The sequence below is a fragment of the Myripristis murdjan genome, chromosome 6 (genome assembly GCF_902150065.1).
Source record: "Myripristis murdjan chromosome 6, fMyrMur1.1, whole genome shotgun sequence".
Classification (NCBI taxonomy): Eukaryota; Metazoa; Chordata; class Actinopteri; order Holocentriformes; family Holocentridae; genus Myripristis; species Myripristis murdjan.
The window spans coordinates 3,943,214-3,970,047 of record NC_043985.1 but is presented as its reverse complement, the minus strand read 5'-3'; the positions used below and the strand labels follow the sequence as shown (position 1 = coordinate 3,970,047).

Below are 26,834 nucleotides of genomic sequence, written 5' to 3'. Positions count from 1 at the left end.
CTGAAGGAAAATGCAGACTAGGCAACATCTGGATCTTCACGTAGACAACTGTTTCAATCCATCAAGTTTTATCACAACCTTTGTACGTGCACGCAGGAGAGTAAATTACACTATCAGTTACTGTTAAAGCTAAGGCTCCTCTTAATACTAGCTTGTAAAATAGCTCCTCTTTTAGGGACAGAACAAGCTAAGAATTCTTAGCAGAAACGTTTTTCTACAATCAATATATCAATGTTTAGAATTAAAGAAATTCATTTTAATTGAACACATAATTACATTGCATGGCATTATTTTCTACTGATTTAAAGGTGACGCACACAGACAAGCACCAAACTCATTTCTTAAAATGTGTTCATGCTCATTCAGTCTTTATCTGTGTCTGTACAGCAGTTTGCAACAAACATATTGTTTTACAGCATTTTCTTGTTAAGTTTTCTATCTTCGCAGACTTGCCTTGCCCCCGTCAGTGCGGTGCTGAGCGACGGCTGAAACCTTCTCCAGCAGGGAGCGCAGCCTGGACTGGGTGGCGTGGGAAATGTAGTTCACCACCTCCACCGGCACCTCGGTCACGCCCAATTTCTTAGCTGAAGGCAGGAGGGAACACAGACAAAATTTTAATTCAAGTTTTGCAAGGTTCCACATACTCTTCATTTTGTCCAGATCCTCACTCCCTTCAGTGGATCTGATGATTTTGGTCAGTGTTCAGTCCAGGCAATATGACTGTCAACAAAACCAGAAGTTTTATTCCTGCACAGAATGCCCTTTTTCAGCAGCGATGCCTTGTGCCACATTCAAACAGTTCAACACACTCAAACCTGGGAGCTGCCCAGCATGACCGCAGACTTCTCCTGCCGGCCACTGAGCCGCTTCACAACAGTAATTAAGGACTGAAGTGCCTCGATTAAAAGGAAAATCCAGCCGAGTAAACTCCTACACTGTTCCATATCAGCAATTTGAGATGCTCGCTGCATTCCAGGGTTTTACATTAAGGTGTTTTACTTGTTTTATTTTTTTACAAGACTGACAATATACAATTTATGTTCAACATGCATGTCGTCGCACATGCAGGTGGAGAGAGCAATAGTGATAGCGACAGTGATGGCCACAGAGTCACACCTTACTGGAAACTAGAGCTGCAACAATAAGTCAAATAATTGATTAGTTGCCAAATATTAAATTAATTGCCAACTATTTTGATAATCGATTCATCATTTTAAATAATTTCAAAGAAAATTCCCTCTCTGATATCAGTTTCTTCAATGTGAATATTTAGTCCTATGTGAATGTGTGTAAACTAAATATCTTTGGGTTGTGGATTGTTGGTTGGGGCAAAACAAAACATCTGCTGATGTCACATAGACATTTTCTGCCATTTTATGGATCAAACAACTTTTCGAGAAAATAATTGATACATTAACCAATCAATACTACTCTACTGAAAACGCAACAGGTCTGGAAGCTTCCTATCACCTTGATACCAAGATGCAAATGTATTTTGCCAAAAAGGTTACATGAATTTTTAGACAACAAATGACAAATAACTAACATGGAAATTCACAGCACATAGCTATAGACTGTGGACTTCCAATGGGCAGTTTTGGCTGCTTATTCAGAGTGGGCAGGTGAGGAGCCCACCACAGTGAGGGACAGGTTATAAAGGAGCACAAACTGCACTCAGCAGGTAAGTCACATTCTGACTGAAGTTTCCACACTGCTTCAATTCTCAGATTATCACAGATACCAATGTTTCAATCTAAGCTCTCCAACAGGACACAGTACCAGTTTCCAGGATGCGGCGGTGGAGGAGGCCGGTGGGCAGGAATGCTTCGTCCTTACAGGAGCGGATCTTGGTGCCAACAAGCTCCGAGCTGGTTGCCAGGATACGGGCGTTCTCCTCATTGAGATTGACGCCGGCCATGGATGCCACATCGTTGATGTCGTCGTCATCTCTGGGGGCAGCATAGGTAGAGCAGTTTTTAGGGAGCAGGCTGGGGAATGGGAAGGTGATCTTTATTACCCATTATTACCCAAGTTGGCACATGGATTTAAAATAATAAATCATAAAGTAGCCTAAAATATCAGTCAATTTATAGCTGACCAATTAATGAGAAATTGCATATTGGCACATGAAAATAACACATAATGTAGAATTACAGAAAGCAGAAGAGAGAGATGCAACCAACAGAGTACAGGGTAACCATTTATCTCCATTCTATAACAAAGCAATTGTCAGTGCAGCAACTAGCCTGGTGGTTTTTCCTAAACTTCTGGCTGATGGATAGTTTGTAGTGCTAGGTTTAATCAATTTATCATTATCATTAATCATTAGTTTAGCCATATATCACAGAAGCCCCTTATTATGCTTATTACACATAGTTGATCATAACTGGATGCAAATATTTCAATTTAAAAAATATTTTTTTGATTTAAAAATGTCTTCATTTGTTGCAACACCATCCTGCTCTACATTCAAACTGTTCTAAACATTCATACATGGGTAGACACTGAAATCTGTCATTGCATAGTGGTAAAAAAACAAAAAAAACAAAAACCTTTAGTAAGTGTATTTAATAAGTTTTAGTAAAGTATTTTAATTCTTTTAAGGCCTTAAATATTTTTAGACCTTTGTATAGGCTGCAGATTGCCTGAAAACTCCTCTCTAGCCAGCTCAGGGAACCGTAACTTTTGAGAGCAGATGCTGCCCTCACATGTTTGAACTGTGTAACTACATATCCAAGACCGACTGGACGTTGGCAGGTCACACACCACAGTGGTTCTCAACCTTTTTGGCTTGTGACGCCTTAACATAAAGCAATGCCTACTCCAAGGCTCCTGTACTCATTTACAATCACATTAAAAACTATCCAAGAACTATCTTGTGACCCCATTGGTTATTCCACCCTCCAGAATGAGAAATAGTGGCCTTGTCGGCTGTAGTCTTAAGATGAAATCAAAACATGCAACACATAGGGTTTCTTTAAGTGTTTGTGTGCAAAATATGTATTTCTGCAAACCATTTTTATACTTCACCTGAAAGTCCCGCCCCCAGGATCACTCAGTTTCTTCTGATTAGCCTGGATTGCTAGATTAGCGGGACTTTTGCCAGCTATAATTGTAGGTCCTCTCACAAGCGTACCTGTGTGTGTATGGGTGGGGGGAGGGGCAGATGAACTTGTCAGGTCAAAAGAAACAAAGGAATAAATCCTAGTTTTTGCGGATGCTTTTTCAACCTTAAAATACCAGAGCGGTTTGCAACATAGACATACTAGATAAACAGATCAACAGCATAAAGTTTAGCTACTCACAGGAAAGTTTGAAAGTCATACACTTTGCTGTGACTGAAACTACTTGGATTATTCTTTCATCTGGGATTCCATGTCAGGGCAAAATAAACTGTCCCTACATTAAAGGTACACTAACTGCCCAAGGTGTACTGAAGTGAGGAGTCTATAGACGAAACGGTGAAATAAGCACGTAACCTATCAGCAAGCCAGGCAGATGATAAGAACCATCTAGACTCAACCATCCAATTATGGGTTTGTTCCACATTTCTGTCAGTTGAGTTAGAGTCTAAACTCCACTTACTTCAACCTCGAAAATTTTCCACGGTGCAGCTTTAACTGCAAATGCTATTAGCTTCAGGTGTGGTGCGTGGTTGGGTGCTGTACTGTACCTTGGGGTCTGACTGTCTGGGTGATGACCATGGGCATACGGGTCTGGACTGTCTGCACGCCCGGTCTCCTCACATCCTGAGCAAGACCAAGGAGAAAAAGAGAGACATTGCAAACAGTTGGGACATCAACAGGAACTGAGCATGAAAGTAATTTGGTTTTGGTTCCACATCCACCTCTGCTCTGAATGTGGAACCATGTTGGAGGGACTACAGGTCTCAACATTCACAGTAGAGGCAGCTGTGGAACCAAAACTAAAAAAAAAAAACATATTTTTTTGCACACTTAATCATGGTAATAACTGGGGTTCAACCAATACCTGAAGTCAAAGTTCTTTTCTACTGTTAATTTCCAGAGCACAGAGCATGCAGTTTTGCAGTGGAATGTTACTGCAGTGTTTTACATATAGATTTCTTCTTTATTAACTTAAATATACCTTGGTGCATACTTGGTGCAAGTGCCTTGTTTTGGTTTTTGCAATTTCAACCATATTTTATTGGCTAAAGAAACAACCACTTCCATATTTGTGACTGAATCCCATGCACTTTGAAATGTGGCAACAGAGTTGTTTGCTCAAATTTGCTTTTCGCTGTGACCAGCAGCATGTAAAAGTTTCTCTGTCAGTCAGTCCCAACAATCTCTAAAAACTTTACTATGCATGCGCCACCGTGGGACACAGCTAAAATGTCTATGAAACTCAGTGTTGCATCACTGAATTTAGTTTGTTTTGGTTTGTTTCATGTCAGATTTATTAAAATGCAGTCAGCTGTTTTAATTGTCTTAGAACAAACCTGACAGGCATGTTCTATTTTTTCCACTTCTGAAACCAACACCTCTCAGATATTTTTCATTAATTTTTATCCTTCTTATTTTATTTATTATTAGGTAACATGTTAGCTGTATGTAATAAAACTGTGTTTGTCTCCATTTCATTTCATACTTTACATGTTGTTAATATTGGAGAAAACTTCCTTTTTTCACAGAATTTTGACAGATGTAAGCCTGAAATATAAATTTGAAACATCCAGATAATCTTTACCAGGGTGGCTGTGTTTGCGAGGGGTGCGTTTAGTCTGACGGTGCTGACAGTGGAGCTGGCGGGCAGCCGTGGCCTGATGGTGGTGGTGGTGACGGTGCCGGGGGCGCCCAGGGGTAGGGTGGAGGTGCTGGCGACGGGCGTTATCAGAGACTGCTGGTTGTTGAGCAGAGACTGGCGCAGGGCAGGAAGGCTTTTCTGTGGAGCAAGAAGTTATGATGATTTATTACTACACCTCCTCATAACAATTAATTGATTAGACCATTAATAATGTTTGTAAGTGAAGTGCCTGAGCAAATAAATAAGATAATGAGGGACTAACATGATGACTGAGGATGTGTGTGATGTGTGCATGTATCCATCACAACTGTGACATAGTAACATTTTACAATATTTGAGCTAATGTTAACATGGAGCTTTGCCTGCTTCATAAGAGCATTTAGTAATCGTAGTAATAGAAGTAGTGGTAGCAAGAGAAGTAAATGTACAAATATCACAAGCAGTAGTAACAGTAATAATACTCATAGAAGACAAAGTGGTAATAATAGTAGTAATAGGGTTAGTAACTGTACCTTTAGGAAGGGGATGAGGTAGGGCTGTGGGGAGGACTTCAGCTCAGCCTGCAGCCGAGTGGTGAACTCCTCTGGCTCAATCTTAGCATCCTGAACAAAGACAGTATCCTCATTAAATTCCATTAAGTATAATTATAAAATGACAACCGATCATTGGAACTTCCCCACTAAAACCACCTGCTTGCGGAATAAAAACGAACGCGAGGACTTACGAGTAGATCCTGCACCAGGGCCTTCACATTCTTGGAGGTGTCTGGGGAGGGGGAATTATGGGACGCCAGCTTAATCAGGGTGGCCAAGAAGTTCTTGCATTTCTTTACATTTTCCTGCATCTCCTGTAGGTGGGGAAAAATTGCAATACTGAACAATTAATTTAGTGCACATTACAATATTAAATTTAGTACACATTTGAGTAAATTTAAATGAGCTTAGACTCGACCTGGGACACCACGGTGGCTCTGGCAGCAGGTGTGGCGGCGAGAGCAGGCGTCGTGCTGACTGGGGTTGGGGTGGGCTGCACGCCGGCAGGCTTGGCCACGGCCTGTCCCCCTGCAGTTATCACTGTTGGGGCCTTCTGAGGGGTCGACATCTTCACTGACACTGCTGCACCGCCAGGAGCCACTGTGATGGCCTTCTGGAAACACACCAAACCACCAAGGAGGTAAATTACCACCAGCAAAAACGATGTTTACATTTAGCCAACCCTCTTGCCCAGAGGGACCTGGGCGGCAAAATCTCCTACCATTGGTTTGTACTTTATCCGTACTTTTTCCGAACCATGGAAAAGTTTACTCTGGCATTTTTGTATTTGGTTTGACGACATTCACACTGCTCAGTTACAAGCTGGTAAACAAAAGCCCCATGGACTCACAAGCAGCTTGTTGATTCGAGTTTTGGGAACCTGTTGTCTTCCCAGCTTAGAGACTTTGGCATCGGGGGAGTTAAAATTTTACCAAATCATGATGGGCTTGTCTGTGTCATAATTTACAGTTAAGAACACATGAAGAAACAGCGGAATTTGAACATCAGTCTAATCTGAAGTTTATCCTAACTTAATTTACTGTGCAAGGCTTCTAAGCATGAGGAACTGCTGGCTATTACATGCAATGGTCAGATTATTATGGAGCCCACCAGAATTCTGGACAAGATAGGCCCACATTCACTGTGATTGGTCATAAAAATTGTTGGTCTGTCATCCATTTGCTAAAACAGACTTGACATACAGTAAGCCCTCAGCAAACCATAACCCTAACCTTAACCAAGGGCCGTATCTTGCTCAGAACTATGGGGTTAGAAAATGTGTAATCATCAGTCTTCTTATACCCATAACCCCTTGCCTTTTAGTGATGTTTCCTTTAGTTGGTTCAACTTATATTGTCAATGCTCAAGCATTAAGAATAACATGGCTGCACCCTTGTTAAGATTCCATCAAAATGATGGGATTTGAACAAGTATGTATTTATTTTATTCTTCTTGCTTGAGAACAGTGTCATAGCCAGTACATATACTTATTGGTGATCTCATCCATAACAAACCAACCCACATTGGTCTTGGTTAGAGGACTGAGAGAAGTGTGGTTATGTGGTACATCCTGAGTTCAAATGGCGTCATTCTTAAATGACCGAGCAACACTAACTAAAGGAGCTCAAAGCTCAAGAGTTCAAACAATCTGCACTGAGCGTGCCCAGTGTGAGCCTAATGTGAACTCACACACCTAGATTACTAGATTGTCAAAATTTAGGGATGCACAATGTTGGATTTTTTTGCCAATATCTCATATGCCAATATTTTCTAACTTTTTTGGCTGACTGCCAAGACTTATACCAATACATGCACATATTTTTTTCCACCTGTAACTGCAGAGAACATCAAGTTTCTCCTGTAGTGTAATTAACAAAGTATGCCTACTTTTATTGAGAGGGCCTACTGGCAGATGCACTACTTCCACGTGCCATATTTATTTTTATGTAACATTTTCTTTCGATAAGATTAGTCCTACTTGGATGATGCTCTCCCTGAGAGAATACTGAAAACAGCCACAACCAGGGCAAATTTGACCTATTTTACATATCGGCAGTAATTTTCATTTTGGGCTGATGCTGATATTTCATTTTAAAGCCGGTATCGGCCGGTACCATCACGCATCCCTATCAAAATTGTAAGCCACTGTCTAGTGTTGCCTGGGGATATTTTTGAACATCTGAGGGTGATGTAGGTTGATCCAGGTTCATTCCTGGCTATGATCCAGGATCAATGTTGCAGTTTAAGAGTGACTCTACAACATAGATTTACATTGAGATGTATGGACAATTGTGCTATAGCTGTCATTGTAATTGCACTGGCTAAGTAATAAGGCCAGATGATGAATTGTCATTTTATTACCACTTTTCTAGCTGCAGAGACATCATAGCTGAATGAATGGGAAGAGCCTATGAAAGAAACAGAACAAGAGCTAAGGTGGTCGATGGACAGATTTTTTTTTGGCTCCTGACTCTTTGGCTCCTCACTGGTAGGCTTGTCTTATCTAGCAGACACTTTGGCAGCCAGCCAGCCTTATTTTGGAGGTCTTTTTGTATTGAAAAAAAAAAAAAAAAAAAAATCTAGGTGGCTAGTAAAACAGTCAAAGCAAGTGAGTTAATGTGGAGATTAAACATCACCCAATTTGGCCTGTACACTCTTTTCCGACCCATCTCATAAAATGTACCCTGGACGAGGATTGCACAATCCGATAGTATTAAATACCAAACCTCTTACTATGTGGCAACATCAAAGAATCTTAAGTACTACAGTCTTTAACTAAAAGTTAATGGTTCATGAATGACAGTAACATGTTGCTGTTGTTGGGTGAAACCATGCATCTCCAGAATGCCAACTTTTCAGGACCAAAGAAAAACAAATAAAATATTGATTTCAGCTTGATCACTGTGCATTTTTCAGTTTATCTAACTAACTAGTTTCAAAAAGGCTTCATAGACCCAGTGGTTTCCTGAAACCATATTACAGGTAAATTAATTGAAAATCACCAAAATTGAAGATGCAGGGTTTGTTGCCATTCAAAACATTACAACATGTCTATCTCAATGTCTAAATACTGAGGCAGTGGTTTCACTTGCTGGTTTATGCCATTTACAGTGAAATGAACATCATATATTTCGGAAATTTAAAACAAAAAATCAGATACTCTTATGCTGTTATTAGTCAACAATCTGTGAAGTTCACTTCTAGGCATTATTTTGTTATAAACTATTAATTTAACTTTTTTGACTATCCACTTTCCCTAAACTTGCCTCATCTACATCTGTCTCAGTTAGTGATCTCCACTCTCCCAGAATACCATCTGACAGCCCCCAGAGAAGGGGTGCTGACTCTTTGCATTCAGCTGTGAAATATACATGTAGGTGGGGAGAGCAACTGCTACAGTGTAGTAGTTTTTTCCAGTTGAGAAAATGCGAGAATGAACAATACCATGGCGCTCTGTGCCCGGCTTTCCAAGTTACCTAACAAAAATTAAATAAAAGCAGTTGAGGAGGTTGTGTATTTCACACACTGCTGACAACAGATCCACAAAGATGCACCCCGTGGCTGCACTGCATTCTGGTCTAATAAGGCTTCTGTGGGTGGAGATACTGGTATTTCTGCCTGTTCAACAATGGATTTCTCCCAGTAAGATTACCAGACATTACCAGCCCTTACCCTTTGATTGCAAGGGTTAGGGTTAGAAAACCAAAACTCGGCATTCACTGTCAATGCTTTAAATTGCTGACACATTTTCCTAGCAAAATATCATGTACCTGCTGGAAATACATGAATTTGACATCATGTTTTCTACATATCACCAGTTATCTACATCAGTTTTGAGGAAAAATGCACCACAAAAAACAAGATGCATTAACAGTGTTAGGATGCTTTAGGGTGGATTTTTTTTCCTTTTTTCTAAAAGGGCAGATCTCTGTTCTCTTTTGTATTCTTGCTGCAGTTCTGCAATCCAGTTTAACATAATTCATCTATGTTTTAAGTTATTGTTACTCAATATGTTTTAGCCAAAAGATACCATCATGGAAGCTTGATTCTGGCCCGAGTGTGTGCATGTAACAGCACAGGAGATGGGAAGCTGGTGAACACCCACCTGTACAGCCGTGGTGGAGGGGGAGGGAGACTGAACCATTCTAGTCTGGCCAGGAGACCCCAAGCGCACTGTTTGCGGTGTACCAGGAGCCTGCAGAGAAGTAGGGGATAGACAAGGTTATGTATCAGCAAAGCGTTATGAGGCATCTCCGTAAGCCTAGCAAACAGCTGGTAGGACGTAGTTCAGCTCGGGACACTTCTCACACACACACAAAATCACCATATCAGGCATTTGAAATGTATGGTGTACTGACTTTACGTCACTTAGCATGTTAATACAATACATCACCTCTGCTGGGAGATTGTCACCTTGGTGCTTTGAATACTTTTTAAAACTACATTTAATATTATTGGAGATTTGGAGTAAGCAGCAGCCGCGGAGCTAGAAGGGATTCAGTTTCTTGCTATAGGATATTTCAGCCACATGAGGGTTTGGTGACACCTGTTGAAAAAAGGTCTTTTGAACCATGATTCCCAAAGCTGATTCAAAATGTCTAAGAAATAAATGGATTAAAGCGGCTTCTTAATTCCGGGACTATGAACCATCTTTAATCCATCTTGCTTTCCACCAAAATCTCAAATTAGCACTAGGCAAATGTTGGTAAAAGTTGTCACTGGTGGATAAACCAATAAAAGTTGGTTTACCCACATTGGCGGGGAGCTTTTGGAACGCCTCTGTTCTGTATACTCTTGGTCTTCACCTGTTCTCAAACATCGTCCCTGCTGTCCACCGTATACCCATGATGACAGTGAGCCATCAAATCCAAGCACAAAGTTTAAAACTTTAAACTTAACATTATTTCCATGTGGTTTGAGCCAGCAAAACTTATCCTTGCCAGGTACATTTTTTTTAGTCTCCCAGCCCTTGACAGGTGAGCCAAAAAGTTCATTTCAGACACCGAATGCAACTGTAGTCCAAGCGTGTTCTTGGCACCTACCGGACTCGGGGTGCTGACCCGGATGGCAGCCCCGGCTGTCGGAGTTGCGGGTCGCGGGGAGATGTTGGCCACCGCTTGGCCCTGCTGGGTCTTTGCCTGGGCCTGGGCCAGGACCTGCTGGGCGACCATCACCAGCTGGCCCGCCTCCGTCCGAACTAGAACCATGCCTGAAGGAAAGGGAGAACAGTCATCTGTATGGTCCTCTGACAGTGACACATACCACTGACATATCACTGAAACACTGACAGAGATGAGGAACGGAAATCAAACGGCCATCCTATGTTGAGGTGGGAAATTACCAACAGTCACATGAAACATGCTGATAAATTCTGGCTGTGATTAGTAATTTGGTTACTCTAGCAAAGACTTTGGAAAGTAAATAACAATGATCTGGACATTCTAGTTAGGGATGCACTATAATATTGACACATTGTCGGTATTGGCCGATAAAGGCTTTCAAATGAATATCAACACATCAGATATCAGTAAAAAAAATCCATTAACGTGCATCAAAAAAAGGCATGTTCTATATCATTTTATTTACTCCATTTTGCCCAGTGAATGTGTACATTTTGAAAAGCACTGTATTTTATGTCTGCATCTGCCACTGAGCCATCACCATAAGAGTAGGTACAGGAGAGACTTAGGCCTGATGTTCTCTGCAATCAGGTGGAAGAAATGTGTGCACATAGTTGGAAAATATCAGCATATTGGACTGAGACAAAATTGACAAAAAATCCAATAGTGTGCATCCCTAATTCTATTTTAATCTAACATGCGTGCTGGTGTTATGTGCTCCAAGGTATAAATGATTGGACTGGGACACGGCAACAACAAATAGACATATGCTTGCACATCATTTCTCAACACCATCCAGCATCTCACTGGGGGTAATCCTGTGTGCACATCCTCACAGACACATCACATACTCTGCCCAACACAGAGCACAGCAGCTCTCGCTGTTCTACTTGGCTGCAGAACCAGACAATATATCGATAGTATAATGATATTGTGATATGCGACAAGTTATAATCTGGGATTTTGGATATTGTGATATCACATCTCCTGGTTTTAATGGCTGCATTACAGTAAGGAGATACAATTTTCTGAAATTATTAGACTGCTGTAGCCTTTCTATTATTTGCCTCTACCTGCTGGGTCATCATATCAACATTACTAATGACTGTTTATCAAAAATCTTGTATGTAAATATCCGATAAAAGTACCAATAGTCATCCTGTCAATAATCTCACAGTATAGATTTTGAAGTAATTGGTCAAAGATATAGTGATATTTGATTTTGTCATATCGTCCAACCCTATTTTGCTGGTAAAAGTGGCTCCTGAATTTTGAGATGATCCTAAAATTGTTGCTGAGTGTTAAGAGAGTTTTAACTACCCTGATCATGACTATTCAACCTGTTTGGGGGTGGCTGAGCAACACTGGCTGCTTCTCACTGCTCGGGGTCTAGTTTTAGAGCCAACTTGAGTGACCTATATAAGTAGTGTCAGGGGATGCAACATCACCTAACCATGATTCATCAGGGAAGCGCATGTGTTTCCTTACCCGGAGGTATGGTGAAGCCAGGAGGCAGCTGAATGGTGGTCTGCTGCTGGGGCCGCACAGCCAGCTGAGGCTGAGGGGCAGCTGTTCTGGTGGGGCTTGCCACCAGCCCAGGTCTCTGCTGCTGGATGGAAGTAGCTATCACAGGAGTGCTGGGCGGCCTCACTATAGTCACTGCAGGCTGACCGACCCCATTGACTGCAGGTTTCACCCCAGGAGCCAGGGTGACAGTGGTGCTGGTCCCACTTTGAGTCTGGCTGATGGGGGAGCTGCCTGCAGGCGGAGGGGTGCTTCCCAGGATGACAGAGTTGCCAGAAACTGGCTGGCTGGACACCAGCATCTTGCTGTGCATCAGAGGGTTGCTGTGGTTCATGACCTGAGATGTAGAGGCAGCGGGGGAAGGTGCACCCTGGGTAACCAGCGGGGCACCCCTGGGGTCCACTCCATTCTGGGAGACACTGGCCACCGGGCTAGGGTGCCTCTGCATTGCTATAGCGGGAGACGCAACTGAAGACTGAGGTACGGGGAAATTGGGCTGCGAAGCCATGGACACGATAATATTGGAGCTCCCAGCACTGACAGTGCTTATAACAGTGCTGGCCTCGGCTTGTGGAGGGACAGCGGGTGAGTTCACCAACTTCACAGCTCCGGTACTCCCGTTTAAACTTTGTAGTCCAGGTGAAGCAGTCCTGATCGCTGCTGGGATGATGTTTGGGCTGGGAGCAGGAGCTGGACCCAGAACAGTAGCCCTGTTGAAGCTAGCAGGAGCAGCAGACTGAGTGGGCAAAGTTACGGATCCTGGTGCGGGAGAAATAGTAGCAGGAGATGCTCCAAGTGTTTGTAGACTGGACCCAGCGTTTATTACGGCCCCGGTAGCGACAGAAGAGGTAGAGGAGGTGAGGATTTTGCCGGAGAGCGGCTCATTAGCGCCGGGTTCCTGGTTTAACCCCGCTTTTGGATGCCCTTGTTGTGGCTGCTCCAGAGACCCCACTTGATCACGCAGTTTCCCTGAGAACTGACTGACAGCGCCCGAAGGTCCCTCTCGTTTTACGTCGGAATATGAAGCAGCAGGAGTCTTTTGATTACCGAGTTGTGATTCCAAAGAGCCAACTAAGTCGCTAACTGCTTTCTCATCCACCTCATTGAAGAGCATGTCCTCCAGTGGGTCGGAGGCTCCCGCCATCTTTGATGTTGGACCGTTGTGCAAATCGTATTTTAGAATGTACGCATGCGCGGAGGACCCGTGTTGTTTTTCAATGTAGAAAGACAACAAACAGATCAGACCTCAGCTGAGCTCTGTGATGGAGCTGTACATCCACTGATGTAGTAGAGGCTGAATCCGCCTAACCTACCCTTTGTGCTGCGAAATAGAGATTGTCGTACATTTTACACTGACAAAACTGTTAATGGCATTAATTGACAGTACACATTAAGTTACATCTATGTCAAGACAGCACCTTTATGGGGGGAATATAAACTGATACTTTCCTGAAAATATCCTTGTGTTGGTAGCTGTTTGAACATTAATGTCACTTTTTTGTTTTCGACAATTTCACAAACAAATTTAAACAAAAAATATATAAACGAACTAATAACAACAATAATAACAATTGAAATGCAATCTATAGTCAGGATAATATTGATTCTTTCATCATCATGCAACTTCTGAGGCTGGTACTTCATACTGATGACAATGTATGCCTTTTTTAAACTTTATCATGACCTTCAGACATCAACCAAAACTTTAAGAGAATGATCAAGCACAGACTAAACTCAAGAAGAAAATGTGTTTGACTTGATAGATTTTCAGACTCACACAAGGAAGTATGTGGTTATTATGACATTTCCTCCCTTCATGTGACTGTTTTACCCCCCTAACCCATTGGCCTTTGCAGTGCTCTCTTACAGCCCTCCAAAAAAAAAAAAAAAGAAAGAAAAAGAAAAAAAAGAAAAAGAAATAAGTTATAACTTATTCAAGTAGTTCAACAACTTGAATGTCTGTGGATGCACAGGGAAAACTACAGGTACGTCAGAAATGCACCAGTGCCTTGTTAAAGAGGATAGTGGTTGTGAGCTGCATTGGTACCCCTTTAGGACAGAGCTCCTATTACACCTTAAGGATTAACATGTGCCCAAAGTAGGCGTTTGGCACTGAGTTGAACTAAGTTTAAACAACTTTTTAATCACACTTGTGTATTTAAAATAAACATGTTATCCTTCATTAATAATAAAAGCATACACACATACACAGATACATACATACATGCATACATACACACATACTTATCAAGATCATCTTCCACATGGCTGTGAAAGATGATCTTGATAAATGGGACATGGTTGTTTATCCCGCTGTGTTGGTGTTTGCTGTTCTAGCCCATGCGGATCTAGTTTCCACAGCAGCGTGTAAACGCGCGATAGTATGATTTCCCATTAACCCCCGCGTTAAGAACCATTCGATGGAAAATGAGGTAGCCATATTGTAGTGGTGAGAATAGCGAGTTAGACAAGTGTATATCAGAGAAAGTTGGCACGATAATTTGTTGTGAACCGAGCGGTTTGGAAGGGGCATCGAATTTGTTTTCTGAGCAGATTGCCGAGCCCGGGGAGACACAATGAGTGGAGGGACGCCCTACCTCGGGAGCAAAATCAGCCTAATTTCGAAGGCCGAGATTCGCTACGAAGGAATCCTCTACACTATTGACACCGAGAACTCAACTGTCGCACTTGCGAAAGGTAGCTAGCTGGCTAATGCTACTTAATACTAGCTAGTGCTAGTTTGTGTACGAGCTTCCATAGAGGGTCGGGTATTCCCTCACTTTCTGCTAATGGCGAGTTTAGTTTCTTCTGTGAAAGGAACGTTGTGCAGTTGTTTCTGAATAGCATGTTGATTGTATCAGAACTTAAACAAGTTGGTCTGACGGCTAACGTTAGCGGTCCACAGTGTTAGTCAACCCAGTAGTTAGCTAACTTAGCCGCAGCGTTTACGATAGCAAGCAGCGAGTTAAAATGTTGAAACCTTTTCCTGTCAGGAAAGCAAAGTTAAATGCAGCGCGGCCAGTGGAAGAATTGACTTGCGGAAACAAAAATGAACAATTTAAAGATGGTCTACATAGACATCGCGTATGGCTTACGGCAGTGTAGCACTTATGCAGAACGAATGTTGATCTGAGTTTGCAACATGAGTCAGCTTGCCAACGTGCTAGCTAGGTAACTCAGGTAGCTGCAAGCAAATGATACCTGCAGCAAAGTGCTGCTTGACAGTTCAAATTGTGTAGGATATGTTCATAAGCAAAGAAGCAGGCAGTGTCTGTACAGTGGCAGTTTGCTATTAAAAGGAGGTTCGACTATCTTCATCCTCCCAGCTTGGCAGCGCTGTTATTACGAGTTATGTCACTGTGTGCGCACATATCTCGCCTGGTTTACTAACAGCAGCTTATGTCGCCTACACCTACTTACATTGCTGTCTCAGTGGCCTTATCCCTCTTTAGTAGCAGCAGTACTCAGTGTAGACTTGGTGCAACAACATCTGACAGGAAAGCACTCAGTCATAGTCCCACACTGTACAAACTAATTGGCTCATTGTGTATCTGATTTGCACCACACTGTGACCTGTGATGCTAAATGTGAGACTTGTCCTCTTGCTAGTTCGATCCTTTGGTACAGAGGATCGTCCTACTGATAGACCCATCCCACCTCGAGATGACACTTTTGAATACATCATCTTCCGAGGCAGTGACATCAAGGACCTGACGGTGTGTGAGCCACCCAAGCCGTCATGCTCTCTCCCCCAGGACCCTGCAATTGTCCAGGTGCATTCTCGCTTACACATATCTGGTCTTATGTAGTTTCATTTAGTATGACTGTTTAAATTCATGGATGCTGTCCTGTGAAGTCTTTTTCATAACATTGCACTTCACTGCTTTCTGCTTTAGTCCTCCATGAGCTCAGCCCCCTCGGCTGCCGCTGCCACCGCCCCGACCCCATTCCAGTCTGCTGGCTCCTATGGCCTCTTCAACCGGGCTCCAGTTCCTGCCTACAGCCAGTTCAGCAGCAGTCCCCTGGTTTCCCCCCAGTTTGGAGCCGTTGGTGTTGGTAAGAGCAACAGTTTCTGTCCACATAATGGGAAAGGGAGTAAGTCGCAGATACTTTCTCCTCTCCTGTGTCATGCTTTAATTAGTGTGTTGTTTGGGTCTGCTGTAAAAGCCAATAGCTGTAGGAGCTTGTCAGGAGGGATTCAACCAGGCATGCTATCCAAGGGTTCAGCGTCGCTGTGTGGCTCTTGAACCACGTTGAGCATGCTACAGGAACCGAGGAGGTTTTGACTCACAGCTCCAGCATGCACTCAAATAGCTGAGGCTATTGCTTTCCTCCTCTACATTTATTTTATAAATCAGTAGGGCACAGGCAGTCACACTGTGCTTGGTTTCACTGTGATATTCACCCTGAGCATGGCCCATAGGTACACAGTGCAGCACAGTGTATTTGAAGGAACCGATAGTGTTGTTGCCCTCAGTACTCTATTCCTGCTGTTCCTCCCCAAACAGGACGATCTGTGCCCTCCTTTGTGAGCGACACAAGCACAGCCACAAACCAGTCTCAGAACAGTGAAATTGGCTCTGCTCTTCCCTCTGACTCACGATCTCTGGGTACCCTTATAACCGAAGGAAAAAAAAAAAAAAAAAAAAACATTGAAAGAGGGTGAAAAAGAAATTTCAACAAGTCTGTGTGACTACTCAACTCACAGGGTGATACTGAAGTCACCCCTCTGCCTTGATCACTTACGCAAGAATGAAAAATCTAAACTAATGAGTTTCCTTTGTAATGACTTGTTATGAACACTGTTGGAACCTGCCTATATGGAGAATACTGTTTTTTTTTTTTGTTTGTTTGTTTAACTTTTTACTTTAAAATAATAAACTAACAAGAAATATTTTGCATTTTGCTTTCCTCCCCTCATATCACCTAAATTGTATACATGCACTTGTTGCCCTACGGTGCCTTTCAAAAAACTGTTGTAAATTTAGATCGAAAAGTATCTCAAGAAATATTTTCAGTATCATCTCTGAAATCTTTCACATCTTGAAAGGCAGGCAGTTTTAATTGCATGCACTTCGCAATAACTTGCATGTCCTGTTGAATCAGATTTGTGCCCCATAAGCTTTAGATCTTAATTTTGATGTCAGCTGAGTTTGAAAACACTTGAGAATTGCAGCACTCTTTACATCCTGTGATTGCTGTATAGTGACAAAATCTTGAGGACCTTGAACTGAGATCAAGCCCCAGGCTTGATGTTGTCCTTGTCTGGGAAATGAGTCTAAAGGGTTTTTTTCCCCTTTACTCTAATCAGCATGACTGACCTCTGTCTGAGTATTTTTGGTGATAAAATCAATGCTGACTAATGGTTACAGCATGGTTCGATGGTAGGGTTGTGTACTGACCCCCATTTTTTTGCCCCAAGGTCGCAGCAGCCCCAGCTTGGACCCCCTGCGGAAGAGCCCCACCCTGGAGCAGGCAATACAAACCACCCCGACTGCAACGTCCTCTGCCCCCTCCGCTCCAGCCCCTGGTCTGGGACGCAGGAGCCCCGCCCATGCCCGCACAGCCCCTTCCACCGCTGGCCACGGCAGTCAGAAAGCTCCGCACCAGGACAGCCTGGACCCAAGGAGGGGTGAGACTGTCAGGGGAGGCCGCAGCAGCCAGGGCTGGCCTGCACCCCGAACCACCTCCGCCTCTCACACCACTGCTGTAGATAGGGCTACTACTGCAGGGTTTATCCACTCTATCTTTAGCAACTCAGGTGAGACCCCAGCCCAGTGAACAGCTCATTAGTGTGTTTTGTGTTGCTACACAGCATCATTTAGAAAGGAATCATTTCCACGTTGTGTGATTTCTTAACATTTTGTTCCAGAGGTTCCACATTTGAAACCGTTGTGCCTTTGTCTGAAGGTAGGAGACTAGTGTAACCTGTTAATACAGCGCAGGGCTACTCTCATGGTTGTTGACGCTGTTTTGGAAGACTAAAGGACTCTACTATTCCAGGCACAGATGTCCAGAAAGTCCCCAAGTCCGAGTCTGAGCAGGCGCGAGGTGAAAGCAGGGATACCAGTAAACGTTCCACAGGTTAAGCCGAACTCCGCTCTGAAACCCATCTTCAAAAGCCCAGCTCCATGCCTTTAAGACTGTGCATGCCTTTCGAGCTTTGTTTCGGACAATGGAGCCCATACACTCATCTTTTTAAATCAGTCGACCTTGTTCATCCCTCTTTGACATGTTTTTCTTTGCTAGTGCACATGTGTGGGGATTGACATGCTGTTCATGTCAATGAATTCTCAAAGCAATGAGACATTTCTCCTTGTTTAGTGACAGTGTTTTCATGTTTATTGAATACCTGATACTGCTACTTGTGGTGTGGTGGTGTTAGTGATTAGTAACTCAGTATTTTACTGCATTTATTCCATGTTTGATGTGAATTTGATTTTGAGCATTGTGCCACTGTTGTAACATCCAAAGGCAAGCTGGCTAACTCATGGTAGTTAGTGGCTAACACATTTTGATAGTCTGAGAAAGTCCTTGTGCCATAGTGGCTGTGTGCCTCGTTTAACTGTTTCATATGTTGCCATGTAATTCCTTTTGGCTTGTATATTTTTTTCATTCAGTTCATAGCACCATATATAACAGCAACTAACTTTGTATTATGATTTGTTTAGCAGCTGCTGGTGCCCCGGCTAATCGTCGTGGGCGGGGTGGTGGACACCGTGGCAGGGGGCGCTTCAACGTCCGCCGAGATGGGCCCATGAAGTTTGAGAAAGACTTTGACTTTGAGAGTGCCAATGCCCAGTTCAACAAGGAGGAGATTGACAGAGAGTTTCAGAGCAAGCTGAAGCTGAAAGGTATTGACTACTGAGATAATCACTGAGACACTGAGTTTGTGTGTGTCATGTTTTAAAAAAATAACATGATATGTTGACCTGCTAATGGAAACAAAGACAATGAACTATAAAAAGAAATGGGGATGCTTTTTCACAAAGCAGCACAACCAATTCTGATATTTTAGACTAATTTCAAACAGCCATATTATCAGAGCTGGTAGGTGAAGAATTTTACTAGTTCAGCCAGAAAGTCTGTTCATACTGTCCAGTCCAGAGCCCATGCAGCACTTTGTTTGTTACACAAAATATCCTGTCTGTACATACCTGCCAAAATTTATTACATGGCAATACCGGTGCCTTCATAATAGAGATGTGCAGAAGTAAATTTTTCCAAGGTGGACTAGCTGGTGTGCTGTCTGCCTCAAAAACACAGTTTATGCTTGTTTGTTTTTAAAACTGCCAAGAAACTTGACTAGTTATTCAGAGTGCTTATCAAATCCTTGTTAAATTGGGCCGTGAGCAAAGTAAAATCTTTCTGGTTTGTTTTATTCCTGTGTGCTTGTGTTGAACGCAGACCTGTGGCCTTGGACTAGTTTAGTTTCCGCATGATGGCATATGTTAGATAAATAATGAAACTTTAACTAAGGCAGCATCATAAGCAAGCACAAATTTGCAACAGCTGTGACCAAGTATGTGCATGAATCCACATATGCGCATGCATTCACACACAACCTTACAGACACTTGACCTCCATAGCAAATTTCAGCCTCATAGGTAGAAAGTTGCAGTTGTTATCAGGTGGGCAGAGCAAGTCCAATGATGCCACCCGCAAGGCTCTGTGATAAACAGTCCTTGAGTTATGAAAGGGGGTGGAGCTGAAGTATAGGCTAACCCTTTACCAATGGAAAATGAACTCTGCTGAGTTCAGTGATGCCTCCTCCAAGTGTTGACAGTGTGTGACAACTGGTTCATAAAGGGAAGTGGCAAAATTGTGTGTGTGTGTGTGTGTGTGTGTGTGTGGCCATTGTCCATGAATGCCTTTAGAAATTATGTGCCGTTTTGTGATGGGCCACACCCCCTTTTTGCCAGTTAGCATGAACACAAACACACACCTTCACATACTCCATTCCAAATTTCAACCTCCCAGGGCGAAAACTGTGGTCGCCAAAGGGCTTGGAATTTTTGTGGATGTCTGTGCATATTCTCATATGTTCAGGTCATAGGCATCTCATGGAATTTCCATGAAATTTTTGTGGATCGATAGACTGACAGAGGGTGCTATAGAGCTGCTGGTCACAGCTAAAAAAAACAATGAATTGGCTGTTGCATGAAGTACGCTAAAAGTGATTGTCAGATAAATTTCATGATGTACTTGGCTAATTGCAAGATGTAATTGGCAGTTCCTTCTACATAGAGAACCATTGGCCTTGGCCTTATTTGCATTGTCTGTTCTTGAGGCATGAGTGTGATCAATCTTTTATCACCCAGATGAGAAAAGTGACAAGTCGGAGAAAGCAGTGAATGGAGAGGATAAGGGCGACTCTGGTGTGGAAGTCCAGAACAGCGAGGGCACTGCTGATGACGAAGGAGACCCGCTTGGCCCAAATTGCTACTATGACAAGTCCAAGTCCTTCTTTGACAACATCTCCTGTGATGATACGAGGTATGGACCTGCCACTGCAAATCTCAGTCAGACATTTAGAAATTTACAGCAATGTGGCATTGCTGCAAAGACATATTGACAGTTTGGATATTAAAACAAGTACATGCTCTTTATATAGCACTCACTGTGTACCATGACCTTCCATCACCTGCACTGTGTTGGCAAATTAATTTTTTTGTCTTGCATGATATGACTGTGTATGTAAAATATTCTACCCTGACATGTTTTGGCATCCTACAGTCTTACGACAGGCAGAAGTGTCACATGATGTCAGCGGGGTATTTCCTGTCAGCTGAAATATGCACGTTTGGTCATCCTACCTGAGCTGCCCCCACTATCAGACAGCCTCATCAGGATGATGTTCCAGTTATGTGTTAGCTGGTATGCCCCTTCATTCTGATAACTTACTAATCAGACCATCAAACCACAGGGGGCACGGTCTTCCCACCAGCTCAGGTAGGACGAACAAACCTGCATAAAGCAGTTTACAGGAATGACTGCAGGATGTTGAAACATTGGAATGATATCAAAAAGGTGTAGTTAGTGTTTAAGAACACTTAAATATATGACCTAAACTGAGACTAAATGAAGCTCCCTGGATTATGACATGACTGTGTTGTCTCCTTTCCTTTTCTCCAGGAAAGCAAATGAGAAGTCCGGAGGCTCAGGTTTCCCAAGGTAAATATTTGTCCTGTCATATGACTGATTCTGCAACACTAACAACCATTGTCTGCATTGTCACTGACCTCACTGGCACCCTAGTACAGCTTGCATGCCTGTATAATTACGAAACATGCACCAATATAATAATAATAATATTGATTAAGGATGTGACTATTTCAATACAGAAAAAAACATGTACACTTCAGCATATTGAAATAGAGCTGGATGGACAGTTCTGTCTTAATACTGAATGAGCAAGAACATGTCTTGTTTTTCTGTTGTGAGTGTGTGGGAGCAAGGTCATACACACACACTGTGAAAGAGCAGAGATTGTAGCTAAAACTAACTCTAGTACAGTTAAACAGAGCTGGAGAATCCCCATGTTTCCTTAGTCAACAGTATGGCAGCTTTTAAAATGTTTGTTGTCATTGATGTAACAACACTTTGTGCACACATATACCTTACCCTGCATCAGACAGCACATACAGGCACCACAAAGGCCTTGGTCTTTGTGGTTAAAAAGAGATTTTCTCAACTCACAAGTCTTTTGGCCCTTTTCCACTAGTACCTACTCGGCTCGACTCTACTCGGTTTGAGAGCTTTCCCATTAGGTGGTAGTGCCTGGTAGCAGATACTATTTTGGGACCTACTCAGCCGGGGTTCCAAGCGAGCTGAGTCGAGCCGAAATGTGACGTAAACGCCGTGCAGGCCACTGATTGGACAGGGAGCGATGACACATGAGAGCGACTCCTGCACAAAAAACAAACCCGGCATTAATAAAAAAAAAACAAAAAAACAAAAACGGCAACAGCGACCGTGCGCATTGATCATCGCTGAAGTTGGCAAAGTCGGAAAATGGCAAGCAAACCGGTACCGCGGTCAAATGAAGAGGTGGAGACTTTTCTGTGCTTGGTAGCGGCCCAAAGAATCCAGAGGGAGCTGGACGGTGCGCCGCCTTGCTATGACGACTCCACCCAGTTGTAATGGAAAACCACCCAAACTGCGATTAATGGCATAATTGGAATAGAATAATAAACCAAGTAATCTTATAGAAATAAACCAGTCATCCAATTATGGGAAACCAGGTTTGTCACAATCGTAGTATATTAAATTGATTATTGTGGAACATCATACATGAAAACCTTTTGCAGCTTTCACTTTTGGTTCTCCCTGTCTGTCAAACTCAGACTCATTTAGGCTTATGGGTGCAGTTTGATGTCAGGAAAAAAAAAAGGTAGTAAGTTGTATTCACTATAAGTAATGGGACCATCATTTCTTTCCTGTGAATAAGAAGTACTCTGATATTTACCAGTCAAAGATAACAGCTTACAGCTGCAGCTTTTCTGAATTTGTTGCTGATGGAGTGTTAAATCTGTGGATGTGACAGGTGCTGGGAAAGAATACATTTTTAACCATTTATACAAGATAAATTTCCAACGATACCCAGTCTTAGCTGCCCGTTGCCTCCTTGATGACCTCTTTCCTGCAGGGAACGGAGGCAGACCTGGGCAGAGGAGAGACGGATGAATGCTGAGACATTTGGCATCCCTCTGCGTCAGAACCGTGGCCGAGGTGGTTACCGTGGCCGTGGCAGCATGGGCTTCCGTGGAGGTCGGGGTCGCTCCGCCAGCCGAGGGTCCTTTGGCCCACCACATGGAGGCGGTGGCTTCAGGGGAGGATACAGAGGAAGCCAGGGAGGACGGGAGTTTGCTGACTTATCAGAGTACAGGGTAAAATACTTTTACTTAAGACATAAATCACTTGAGGATAAGAGAGTGAATTATTGTGCAAGCAATTTTTATTATTTTTATTTTTTTTATTCAAACTGAGCAAATCTTAATAATTTGTTATTCCTCTTCCCACACATATTTTAACCTACATTGTGAAAAAGAACACATGCATTAAATTCATCCACATGTATTTGGAAATCCCAACAGTATTTGAATGTTGTAGCAAAAAATGATTTTTCTTAATTTGGTGCAGCCTTGATTTATCTGTGTGGATCTTTAACATTTTTTTCTCCTATGGATTTCTTCCAGAAGGACAACAAAATTGCTGCATAGTCCTAACGGAAGGAAGGATCTACAGAAAGGTGCAACTCCTCAAGCTTAAAAAAAAAAAAAGAAGAAAAAAAAAAGGTTTTGGTTGCTATGTTTTTGACTAAAAGAACCAAGATTGTGTACTAGCTGTATATTTGTCACCAGCACTGGGGTAGACTGCTTGAATGCAACTTAATTTCCATATCTTTCAATGATGGAAACAACAACGCAGTCCGTCAGAAAAAAAAGTCAAGATCTCTACAAAATTAGTTCCAGGTGGCTGAAAAAAATGTATAAATGTCATATTTCTGAGGGATGTTAGTATTTTTGTTTTTTCAGCAATGGATTCTCTTCTCTGCCCTTTCCTAAACCTGTATTTGATAATATTTTGTTAGCTGTCGAGGATCGTACATGAATTCTTTGACTGTGATGCTCACTGACATAGCTTTATATTTTGGGGGGAGATGTATCCTGTAATGTAATTTCAGCACCAAAATAGCCCGCAGGGTCTGTCACAGCTTTCTACCGTGTATTTTTCTACTATTACACATACTTTATCCTGTACTAGTCAGCCCATTCACCGTCATATCTGTCCCACTTCAACAACAGTGGTTGTGTTTTTTTCACTAGATCTTCTCACCTAAATCTACTTCACATTCACTTTTCACTTGCTACAACTTTTTATTTGTCAATGTCCATCTGTACTTCTCCACAAATATAGGTTTGAAATTGATGAGGATTTTTTTTTCACTAGCTGAAATGTTCTAACCTTAGCATAGGGAGGTGGTAGCCATCAACACGTGTACTCTACTGGTTTTTGTGGTAGTGTTATTCCCAGTCCACATCTAAGGTTTAGAGTAGGATGGGTCACTGATTAGACCTTAGGTCAAATCCCTCCCTTTTTTTCTTTTATCTTTTGATTTACTTTATGGGCCACTGGTACAAACATGACTAGAGTTTGAGATGCTGTTTGCTGCAGATACATATGTACTGTCATTTATATAGACAAGGACTAAAAGCATCTTAGCTATAGCAGGCCACCACCTTTATGTGCTTCCCAGCAAACGGGCCAGTTGAGAATAATTGCACTTTGTGACTTGGTTAAGTACCTTTTTTTGAGATGCTACCATTCATATGTATGTGTTTAATTTTTTTGTCAGGCGCTGCTTCATGAGACACTAATTTATACCGCTTTAATTTCAGCATCCTCAAATTTCTGATATCAAACATCAAAGGAAACAACACAAGCCATAGGCTCGTACCATGTCATCTTTTTATCCATCTGTTACAGCAAACTCCACATTTACCTGGGAAAAACTCAAACCAATGCCACTAACTTTGTCCCATGGCACTGCATGGTGGTTGATAGCCTGCTTAAGCTACAAAAGTGATGTCAACAGAACTATAAATATATGAAAAAACCTAGCAAAATTACATAACTGTCTGGGTGTAGCAACTTAGTTTCCTAGCAATATTGATACTTATTTTTGAGGTTGTGAATGATCAGGCCCATTTGGGATAGGGATCTAATGAACTTTGACTGAATACTGTCTGATCCCATCTTGGCCTGGCATGATTTAAGTACTTAAACCATTCAGTGACATTTTGATCTGGCAAGAAATGTACAGAGTTGCACTTTCACAATTTCAGAGTTGTTATAAAATTGTGTTTTTTGTTCATCTGTTCTGAGATTGTATCCTGCTAATAATAACTTAGCAATGTTGTCATGATACCTGACGGCCCAGAGTGAACAAGCTTGGAAAACTAGAATTTGAAATGGAGATTGATTGCAGAAATATTGTCCTTTTATAGGCCTGGGTCAAATAGTATTTACAAAGTAAGATGGGTGGGGTTTAACCACATTTGATGAGTTCAGAATGAGTCAGGTACTTTGTCAGTCACAGAAAAGCGAGCATCTGGCGCCCCACATATCTGGTACTCAGCAGGATAAAACAATTGCTAAGACTTTTCATGCAAATGCTGCTTGACCCTAGCCTTGTTATTTAAACTTGTATTTTATAGATGTCTACATTATGGCTTTGGCTCCAGAATGGAAAATCCCCAAATTTATTTCGAAAAGATGTCAAGCTTGACATGCAAAGCTACCTTTAAAGTACTTAATTGTGCTCAGGAAATGTATAGAAAAATATTTTCTTGATTTGCCTTAATGCTAGAGAATAACAACTAACGTCAACACAAGTTAGATGATTGAAAAGTAATGGGAAATAACCAGGATTTTAGGCTTTGACATCTAGTTGTAACTCAGTGGTTTGCACACTGCTATTTGAACTTGAGTGCACATTAGACTTTAATTTCAGATATTTTCCAGGTTAATTGATTGCCAAGTTCTTTTTTTTTTTTCTTTTTTTTTTTTTTTGCTGTTTGGTTAAGTAGCTATTCCTTTGCATTAAGGCGCAAAAAAAATTGATTTTTTTTTTTGTTTGTTTTTGTTTTTGTTTATCCCATGTGATTTTTTTGTTGTTGCAAGCCTTGAGGAAATTAAGATGAAACCAACAAAATTGTCTTTTTTGTCACAGCAGCGTACTTGTAAATCTGTGAAATGTACCCACCATGCATAACTGAAAGATTTCTGTTTTCCTTGATGTTCTGTCCTAACTAATTTGGCACCTTATTTGGGCATCCAGTCCAGGACAGAACTCTTTGGATATATTTCAGCTAGTTATCCGGGGATTGGATCAATTCAAAGGCCGTGGTTCTCATATCTTTGTGTGCCGTAGCACATTTTAGCAAAAAACAAAAATATGTATCCCACAAAGTTGTTCATGCATGTCACAGTGAGCTGTGCACCATGAACACAAGGGTAAACAAACACAAAAGCCACTGGACAAGGTTTGACATTCATGAAGCTTAATTGTGGGCTCTAATGTGCACTTGGTAAAAGTATAATGAATACAAAGCGATTATTTTTTTTCCTCATTCTGGCATTTTGGCTGAGGGCACAGTTTCGCTTCCTACAGGCCACACAAGTTGACGACCACTGCGATGGGGGTGATTCAGTTATTAGTGTCTTAGAAATGACTCTATTGAAGGGTGCTGTGGCCAAATGGACATATGGAAAGGGGCTTATGTGCCTAGATTTTAAAGGAAGCTCTTTAATTCCCCATGGTGTTGTTCATGAACGCACGCCACACTACATTGGCCCTGCTTGTCAGTCACCACTGAAACGTAAAAATAATAAATAAATAAAATAAAAAAAATGTACAGAAGCAAAACAGCCTAGATTATTGCTGCAATACCTAAAATGTGTAGTGGTTGAGCATCATGAGGTGTAAAGCAGGCAGGCCAAAGTCATGTTTTCTTTTCTCCTGGCTTCCTTTAACACTTTCTGGAGTCACAGCCACATGTTTTGTCTTTGAACCCAGCATGGCGTCCTTCTCTGTGGGCCTCAGTGGACTGGGGTTTTTATTAAGAGCAAACAATAAACAGTTGTTCATTACCTTGCTTTGTTTCACTTCAGTTTGTATTGATGGTCTTTCAGTTTCCGGCTAGCTTTTGGTATATGAGGAAAGTAATCAATTCAAACCACTAAAACAACTAGACTTAAGTAGAAGTTTACAGTAATAACCCTATGAGCGCTCTCCTTTTTACTTACAGGATTTTACAGGAAACTGTAATGTTTCCCTCCATACATGATAGCCATGTTGACATGTTTTCTATTTGACAGTACACTT

At 42.0% G+C, this 26,834-nt stretch overlaps 2 protein-coding genes across 10 annotated transcripts in view; one reads left to right on the top strand and one right to left on the bottom strand.

Annotated features, from left to right (window-relative positions):
- LOC115360499 (transcription initiation factor TFIID subunit 4-like) overlaps window positions 1–13,101 on the bottom strand; it is a 27,477-nt gene extending 14,376 nt beyond the window's left edge. Inside the window, exons 1-11 of one of the 4 annotated variants that reach the window (XM_030053441.1) lie at window positions 11,909–13,101; window positions 10,343–10,509; window positions 9,406–9,495; window positions 5,719–5,913; window positions 5,492–5,614; window positions 5,280–5,369; window positions 4,711–4,905; window positions 3,674–3,749; window positions 3,031–3,136; window positions 1,780–1,988; window positions 454–584 (exon numbers count right to left, since the gene is read on the bottom strand). In XM_030053441.1, the coding sequence (XP_029909301.1) occupies window positions 454–584; window positions 1,780–1,988; window positions 3,031–3,136; window positions 3,674–3,749; window positions 4,711–4,905; window positions 5,280–5,369; window positions 5,492–5,614; window positions 5,719–5,913; window positions 9,406–9,495; window positions 10,343–10,509; window positions 11,909–13,088 (2,562 nt within the window). In that variant the 5' untranslated portion in view covers window positions 13,089–13,101. The remainder of the gene's footprint in view (window positions 1–453; window positions 585–1,779; window positions 1,989–3,030; window positions 3,137–3,673; window positions 3,750–4,710; window positions 4,906–5,279; window positions 5,370–5,491; window positions 5,615–5,718; window positions 5,914–9,405; window positions 9,496–10,342; window positions 10,510–11,908) is intronic. The other 3 variants (XM_030053443.1, XM_030053442.1, XM_030053444.1) reach the window with 3 other exon arrangements.
- Window positions 13,102–14,345: 1,244 nt separating this feature from the next.
- lsm14aa (LSM14A mRNA processing body assembly factor a) lies at window positions 14,346–26,599 on the top strand. 6 transcript variants are annotated; one of them, XM_030053463.1, is made up of 10 exons: window positions 14,346–14,641; window positions 15,554–15,717; window positions 15,841–16,000; window positions 16,453–16,572; window positions 17,367–17,705; window positions 18,619–18,798; window positions 20,266–20,440; window positions 21,080–21,118; window positions 22,593–22,833; window positions 23,143–26,599. In XM_030053463.1, exons 1-10 carry the CDS (start codon window positions 14,521–14,523, stop codon window positions 23,164–23,166), a joined length of 1,563 nt encoding a protein of 520 aa, XP_029909323.1. In that variant the 5' UTR covers window positions 14,346–14,520; the 3' UTR covers window positions 23,167–26,599. The 6 variants fall into 6 exon arrangements, with proteins under 6 accessions (XP_029909323.1, XP_029909324.1, XP_029909328.1 ...); XM_030053464.1 differs by having other exon boundaries at window positions 18,616–18,798; window positions 23,146–26,599; XM_030053468.1 differs by having other exon boundaries at window positions 14,347–14,641; window positions 17,367–17,576.
- Window positions 26,600–26,834: the final 235 nt, after the last annotated feature.